Source organism: Rattus norvegicus, chromosome 4, assembly GCF_021556685.1.
Source record: "Rattus norvegicus strain SHRSP/BbbUtx chromosome 4, alternate assembly SHRSP_T2T, whole genome shotgun sequence".
In the NCBI taxonomy this organism is placed as follows: domain Eukaryota; kingdom Metazoa; phylum Chordata; class Mammalia; order Rodentia; family Muridae; genus Rattus; species Rattus norvegicus.
In genome coordinates this window covers 34,117,501-34,125,576 of record NC_141537.1, presented here as the reverse complement: position 1 = coordinate 34,125,576, position 8,076 = coordinate 34,117,501, and the positions used below count along the sequence as shown (strand labels likewise).

Sequence of the window (8,076 nt, the reverse complement as noted above, 5' to 3'; positions counted from 1 at the left end):
GGTAGAAATGAGGACTGAGATAACCTCCTCATTACTCCAGGTTGTATGATTAATCTCGAAGAGGACTGATGAATAGTAAACGGTACATCTGGATTGAATGAGGCAAATTTCAAGAAACCCACTTGACTCTGGTGTCAGAGACTGTATGTACTTCTCCCTGGTAGGAGACCAGGAACTTGCAAAGCAGCCCCGTCCCCCTGGGGAGTCATCTACTTTTCTTTTTCTTCCAGGTGAATTAGCCTGTGGGTGCTATGGGCAGTCAGAAGGATGGGAGGGCTCAAGAGAAAATCAATGTGTAGGTCAGAGCAACACAACAAAAGAAAGGTCTCTGTCATTGCATCTCCAGCCCACAATATCACATGCTGCAGACTGGCTTAGATGAACCTTGCTCTCGCCTTTGGAAGAGATAAGCAGGCTGGACAAGGAAAGTGAGACAAGATGGGCTGAAAAAAAATAAGAGGACATAGATAAGATAAGCAACCAAGCACCTCAAACTGTGTTCCTTGTGCTGCCGGAACCACTTGGCTTCTGGAACAACTGGACTTGAGGGACAGGACGTGACAGGACCTTTAATCTGCTGCTGCTTACCAACTCCTCAATAGCTCAGTCCTCGTCCTTTGCCCTTTCCTCGTGCTTTACAAATGTTTGAGTAATTGTTGTGAGGCAGAAACTACTGTAGGAGATAGAGATGACAGTAGCTAGCAAGTCAATTGAGGATGATGCCCCTCCTACAGTTCACAGGCTGGTGAGAGAAACCAGGCTGTAGGCAAATGAAGAAAGGATGAAGCAAGAGGGCCGAAAGAGCAGAGGTCTGTGGTCAGATGTGGCAAAGTGCTATTTGGAAACACACCACAGAGAACTTGCTGTGCCAGACTAAAGCCTCTCAGCTGCCAATTATTGTGAAACGAAGAGAGGAGAGTTCAGAGAGGTGGTAGAAGGGTCAAGGTTGTGAGAGACTGTGGTGCTGATAAAGTGGTTATTTACCAACCAGCAACCAAAGTTTACTATCCTCACAACTAACACTGTTTTTGAAACAACCATCTGATAATGAGCTCTGAGGTGTTAGAACCTGATAGCAGGGATAGAGGCAGAAGGCCCCTTTGTGGGTAGGGAAGTGAGAAAAGGACATCAAGAAGAAGCAGCATGCAAGCTAATCCCCAAGTGGCAAGAAGGAAATGCAAGGGATGGTCAGCCAGGGGCCAACTGAGGACAAGGGGAGAGCACGCGATTCAACACCCAGCAAAGGTAAGGACTCAGAGCAGCTTGACACACATGCAGAACAGCACAAAGCTTGGGTAGCTGGCACAGGGTGCAGAGGGACTGATAAGAAATTCGATCAGGTGGTTAAGCATAGGTCAGGTCTTGAGGAACTTTTTAGGATTGTGACAGGAAAGTAAAGCCAGAAGCTGTGGGAGGGAGGATTTGAAGCAGGGGGAACTGGCATAATCTGATTTACATTTTTCGAAAATTTCTTGTGCAATGGGTGAGGATTAGGACAAAAACAGAGAATGGGTTGTTCTAGTCTGAGAATGGCGAGCGGAATGCGGGGGCAGCTGTGGAAATGTGGAAAGGTTATTCAGGAGTTGTGGTGGGTTTCCAGACACCTGTGAACATCTTCTTTGTGCCTCCCCACAAGAGGTGGGACTTAATTACTTCTGCCCTTGAATGTGAACTAGAACTTGGGATGTCACTTTAGGGCTTAACCTTTTCAAAGATGGCAGCTTCTGATGGGGGAGGAGGGGAGATGTCTGTTGGCTTGCTGTCTCACTCTGAAAGACAGCTCACTCTTAAGAGAGACTAGTTGTCCTTTCCCGCCATAGTTCTGGAGACAAGCCTATGAAGCAAGGGACTGACAACTCTGGAAGGAACCATGTCTGATTTTACCTCAGCTGAACTTGCTGAAGCTGCTGAAACCATGTCTGCCAGTTCAACAGCATCCAGCTTCAGTGTCGTGGTAAAAACTTACCATACCGTGCCTGGGTTCCCTCTCAGTAGATATTAAGAGATAACAAAAGTACCTTAGTTTTTAAGCTTGGTGATCCAATGAGTTCATCAGGGTTACTTGCAGGAGCATGGATGGCTCAAGGGCACTTAAGTCACGGAAAAATCCAACCCAGAATAGGTGATTGATTACACATGAAAGCTGGAAGCCTAGAGCTCACTGTCCAGCTCACTGGCAACTCAAGAGAAGAGCACCATTATTTCCTTCAATTACTTAACGCTTATAGCCTTAGGAAAAAGCCTGTCCAGCCTTGCAACTTTTAAAATGTAAATATAATATTTTTCTTAGTTCTTTGAAAACTTCTTTTTTTTTTCTTTTTTTCGGAACTGGGGACCGAACCCAGGGCCTTGCGCTTGCTAGGCAAGCATTCTACCACTGAGCTAAATCCCCAACCCCTGAAAACTTCTTGTATGCATACCATGTAGTTTAATTATGTTTACCTTCCCCACCCCTCCCCCCCACTCCTCCCAGATCCCTTCTTTGCCCCACCCACTCTCAATTTTATGTCTTCTTTTTTCTTTTCTTTTTAATCCAAGTCTGGTTCGTGCTACATATAACTCATGGTTGTAAAGCCTTCAGATGGAGCAAAGTCCACTCATCACAGGCCACACTCTTAAAGAAAACTAATTCTCCTTTCTCAAGTAACCGTAAACTCAGTAATTTCTTAGCTGGGGCCAGGACCTCATAAACATCTCCTCCATGCAGAAATGTTGACGGGCTTGTCCTTGTTCACATCTTGTGCTGGCAGCCACAGTTTCTGTGAGGTCCAAAGTGCAGTGGTCTTGAGCTGTCCAGAAAACCCCACTTCACCTCAGCCCTCCCTGACATTAGACTCTTAAAATCTTTGTGTTCTTCCTTCTGGGATGATGCCTGACCCTTGTGGGAGAGTGCTGATATACATGTCCCGTAATTTGAATTGCCCTCTAGAACCCTGTGGGAAGACCCTATTGACTATGGGACATTTGTGACTGTGCATTCACTGTGCAAACACTTACTCTGTGCTTTGACCATCTCAGGATTTCTGTATTAATGATTGTCAGCTGCATAAGAAAATTTCTCCAGTGAAGTCTGGGAACTTTTATGGGTGCAGAGATAAGAATTGAGAGACCAGTTTGATACTACGTCCTTTTAGCGAAAATATGGTAGTAGGTTCACCCCTAGGGCCTGTGAACTCTCACTCCTAGGTTCCTAGCCAACACAGGTAAGCATTTCTTCTTATTGAACAGTCCTTCAACCCAATCAGAAAGCATTTGGTTACTCTGATAACATTTATGCCATGATTGTACTCATGGACATATCTTGTTTTGTCAACATTCACAACTGGGTAAAACTTCTCTTGACTTCCCCCTTGCCCAAGTTTGCATAGTACTTATTGCCTAGTATTTTGAGAGCTAGCTAGTAAGGTCCTTGTCAGTATCAATTTAATTTCTCCGTGTGTTGTGACTGAACTATGTGGTGTCTTCTGCAATAAGGTCTTATCATCATGTTCCAGTAGGCAATGAAGAACAATGACAATAGCCTTTATCTTGTGGAGATCTTTGAAAAGGTACTGGCCAACAATTATTTTTAGCTATTAGGTTAAGCATAACATTCACACGCATAAGTGCACATTCACACGCGTGCACACTCATGGAAAGAAAATGGTAGAATAAATGTCTCTAGTTTTATATTCCCTCTTGAATCCATTGTAACATGGCTTGGGTTCCTTTGTCTCAACTATAGAGTTTGCTACCCACAGCATCCACAGCAACCTTCTCTTTAATCATGCCCAGCTCACAATCATCTTGGACACAGATCACTGCTTCCTTTAAAATACTGTCCCCTCTGGAAGGTCATGTCTTTCCTTAGGTAGATTGTTCTGCTCCAAGTGTTAGCACCCACAGGACCTTAGCCTCATGCAGCTGGTGGCTGGTCTGTCCTAGAAGGTCCAAAAGGCTTCATTTGCATCTTTGTTCCCATGACAAGGCAAGCAGATATGGCAAGAAGGCAAACGATTACTGCGCATCTTCTCTAAGGTTGCTGCCTTTCTTGTGGCCCCTCCTGAAGGATGGTGCAGCTTATTACACAGAAGCTCACTTTAAGAGTCAGCATTCCCAGGGAAACAGAAACACGGGGCAATACTTAGGTTATGAAGTCAAACGCTCTCCTGGAGAACTAAAACACATTGGTATCTGACGGAAATATTCTAGAAAGGAGAAAGGGGTGCATGTTGCAGAGCAGAGAAAATGTGATTGGGACCAAATGACTTGAGAGGAAAGGAGATGCAGAGGAAAGGGGCAGGGATGGGAGTTGAATGAAACAACTCCCAAATGGAGGCAGGAAGCGCACTGAAGCCCCTGAATGCGCTCCTCCTTCCATTGGGCCTCCCCTTACTACTCTTACCTTGCCCAAGAATCACTCTCATCTTTTCCTTCTTTATTTTCCTCTGTGACCCATGTCCATATCTTCAGTACAAATATCTATTCACAGCATTGTAAGTGCTACTTCTTATCTTTCGGTCCATCTCTTTATCCTCTTTCTCTCTCTGTCTCTCTGTGTCCATCTCTCTGTGTCTCTGACTCTCTCTCTCTCTCTCTCTCTCTCTCTCTCTCTCTCTCTGTTTCTCTGTCTCTCTCTCTCTCTCTCGTGTGTGTGTGTGTGTGTGTGTGTGTGTGTGTGTGTGTGTGTGTGTGCGTGCGCGCGCTCAGTTACCAGAAGACAAGCTGCGGAAGTCCAGCCTTCTTCCACCACATGAGTCTCAGGCATGGAGTTGAGCTTGGCAGGCTTGACAGCAAGTACCCTTGCGTTCAGCGTCACCACAGTGGCCTCAGCTGTGAGAATTTCTTTGACCCCACTCACTTGATGTAAGCTCCGTGGAGACTTGTCACTTCTTAACATCTAGAAGAGTGCCTGGAATATAGTTGGCACTCAATAAGCATCAGCCACATAAGGGAGATGCTGAAGGATGGAATATTGTGTCTTGCGGAGCTGGAAACTCAGAAGAGGCATTGGGAGAAAGTGATACTCTGAAATGATGGTGTTTCGAGGCAGCACCATCTGGGTCTCCTTGTAAGGACAGTCTGGACCTTAGGGCTTCTGACCACGGTCCTCTTTTCTGTGCTCTTAATTTGCTGTTAGCATGGTGAAGTTCTGAAACCCTCTTAGCCACAAGGATTAGAACTGTTTTATTTTATTTATTTCCTGGCACATATTTTCCCCACAGCTCTCAGTTTCCTCCTGCTTGCTTAATCCCTTCCAGACCAGTTTAGGCACCTGTTCTGCCTTTTCTCCCCTTAAAATTGGGGGATGGGTTGGGTGGATAAGGGAAATGAACCTAGCTGGCAGCTTGCAGCTAAAGAACTCTGGCTGAATTGGAGCTGTGGCACCCAGGGGGGGCGGGCCTCAGACAGGCTCAGGCCAGCCAATCCGGAGTTGTCAGAGCCACCAGGCTGCAGGTTTCAGGACTGACCAGCGTCCCTCCACTTGTCCATCCTTCAGTCTGTCCATTTGTCTCAGGACATGGCGAAACTGCTAGGGCTCACCCTCGTGGGACTGGTGTTGGCACTTTACAAGAACCATCGGTCTTCCTATCAGTAAGTTGTGTTGGGATGGTTGGGGTGAGGGCTGCAGCCACGTGCTTCCTACCCTCCAAAGTCCAGGAGCATATCCATGCCCTCCTGGCTCTTAACAGGAAAATCTATAGGCCCTGGGTAGGACGCACACCTAAGAGTGGTTCGTAGATGTTGTCAGTCTTCCCTGTGCTTCTTAAAAACCTGCCCTGTGTCTGAGAGCTGGGGAAGGTCAGGATACACAAATGATATGTCAGCAAGGTCCATGTGCTGTAGTCACGTTTTAACCTGGCTTGAAAAAGAAATTCCAAATAGCAGACTGGTGTGTGTGTGTGTGTGTGTGTGTGTGTGTGTGTGTGTGTGTGTGTGTGTGTTTGAGGATGGAGTTAGTTTGCAATACATTAGTGAAAAAGAGTTCCCTGAATATAGTAAACCTTCCTGGCTTGGAGAATCTCAATCTGAGGCTCCACTAGGGAAATAGACAGAAAGCCTACTTGTAACTAGCCCACTAGGAGCAACTGCTCCCTGGGGTGCTCCACATGCTCCAGTGGGTGCTGGGCTGAGGTAATAGGGGCATCATGAACGCCACAACTGGTCTGGCTTTAATCAAGGTGTCTTGGTCACACTTAGAGATCTAACCACTAATTGCTCCAATAAACCATCTATGGTACCATATATAGAACACCACTAACAAGAAACCTGGAAGGCAGTAACTATTCAGTGGTATTAGTTCCTGTTTCCCTCAAAAGGACTTAGTAACCCACCAGAGTGCTAATGGGTAGGAGGCTAAAAATGTATAAGAAGTTTCATGATAATCCTTTATGAGGGTTCAAAGTTTATACACCATTCTCCTGTAAAAGGCTTAGTCAATACTATTGTGTTATTTACTCTGTTATTTACTCTGAAGTAAAAAATTAACGAACATGGACTATTAGGAAATAAACCATTATATGATCTTATAAACTAATTAGAATCTTCCGCACAGAGTTGGGTTATATAAATTATTATTTCTTAAATCACATAATATTAGAAAAGTATTTGAGCTTGAAAAATTGTGTGTGTGTTTGTGTGTGTGTGTGTGTGTGTGTGTGTGTGTTATATGCTTATGTGTATGGATAGCTGCATAGCTGCACCTGTCCATGTGTGGACCTGGAGTCTTGGGAATCTTCCTCCGTCACTCTCTACCTCATTTTTGAGGCAGGGTCTCTCTATCACTGAGACTGGAGCTTCCTGACTGCCTTGATCGTCTAGTAAAGAGCCCTCGAAAGCTGCCTTTGTCTGCTTTCCAATGCTGGAATTACAGGTGTACACTGCTGTGTCCTGGTTTTTATATGGGTGCCAGGGATGAGAACACAGGTCTTTATGCCCATGTAGTAAGCATCTTACCACGGATCTATGTCTACAGCCGGATTTGGGTTTTTACCTTATCAAATTTTGGGCTTTTACATTTTTAAGAATCACTTAAATTACAAATTGGGAATGTGTGCAGAACCCCAGGGGATAACAGACAGAAGGAAGGGAAACGATACCAACTTTCTAGAAGCCTTAAAGGCTCAACATGCAAGAGGATCCATGGGCCAGAGGGGGGCCCAATACCTCCCTGGATATGCTGTCTTAGGCCCCGCTTCACATGTCTGAATCAGATCAGTATAACTAGGTCCCAACCCCGGGATATTTTTATGCTTTTCTGGATAGTATACTCAACCCCTGTCCTCTCCCATGTTGGAACCAGAGGCAGGAGCATGGTGGGTGAATAATGACCAACCCCCATTTTGGAGAAAAGACACACAAAACTCCAGAAGGTTATGAATCTGCCCAGGAAAGAAAAAGATATAACTGTGATGTATCTTGGCATCAAGGGAAGCTCTGCCCTCAGAATAGATACAGCCACCTTCAGCCTTCTGTGGGAATAGACTGTCTGCAAGCAGGGGCGTGGTCTACACATTAGGAGTTGAAAGACGGTCACAGAGTCTGTGCAGTTTCATTCTGTGCCTTTGAGAACTTCCTGAATTTCTGATGTGTGAGAGAGGCAGAGAAGAAGAAATAAAAAGAGGTCTGGTTCACCTTTGTAGTCAGATCTTGCCTGTGTCTGTCATGGCATACATCATAAAAGTCTAGAGAACACCCAGGAAAGACAACATGGAACGCTTCTTGAGGATACGCGATGCCGAGAAGCAAAGAGACGCCTTCTGAGATTTACCACTGTGAAAGGTCTCTGTGTTTCCTTCTTTGGATGGGGATGACAAAGCTAGTATTAATTCAACATATCTCTACTACCTCACTCACCCTAGGCAGAATGTCCTATAGTCAGAGACGATGGTGGGTTCCCAGCAACACGGACAAGACCTCATTTCTGCAACTTCCCATTCATTCTGTCACGTTAATGCCAATTAAAATTCTAGCCTGTTTCTCTCCTAAAACTTATGGGAAAATAGCACGCATCCCAGTGTCATATATAAATTTGAGCTGATAATAAGCCAGATGTGATCTCAAAATCCACCCAGAGACTAGGGATTAGTTGTTGGT

The 8,076-nt window shown here is 45.2% G+C and overlaps 1 protein-coding gene across 2 annotated transcripts in view; it reads left to right on the top strand.

Annotated features, from left to right (window-relative positions):
• The first annotated feature begins 666 nt into the window (after window positions 1-666).
• Pon1 (paraoxonase 1) overlaps window positions 667-8,076 on the top strand; it is a 31,365-nt gene continuing 23,955 nt past the window's right edge. The window contains exon 1 of one of the 2 annotated variants that reach the window (XM_087659489.1): window positions 667-1,245. Coding sequence is in view for 1 of the 2 variants with exons in the window: in NM_032077.1 (NP_114466.1) it covers window positions 5,501-5,574 (74 nt within the window). In the remaining variant the exon portion in view is untranslated. 2 annotated transcript variants of the gene reach the window in all.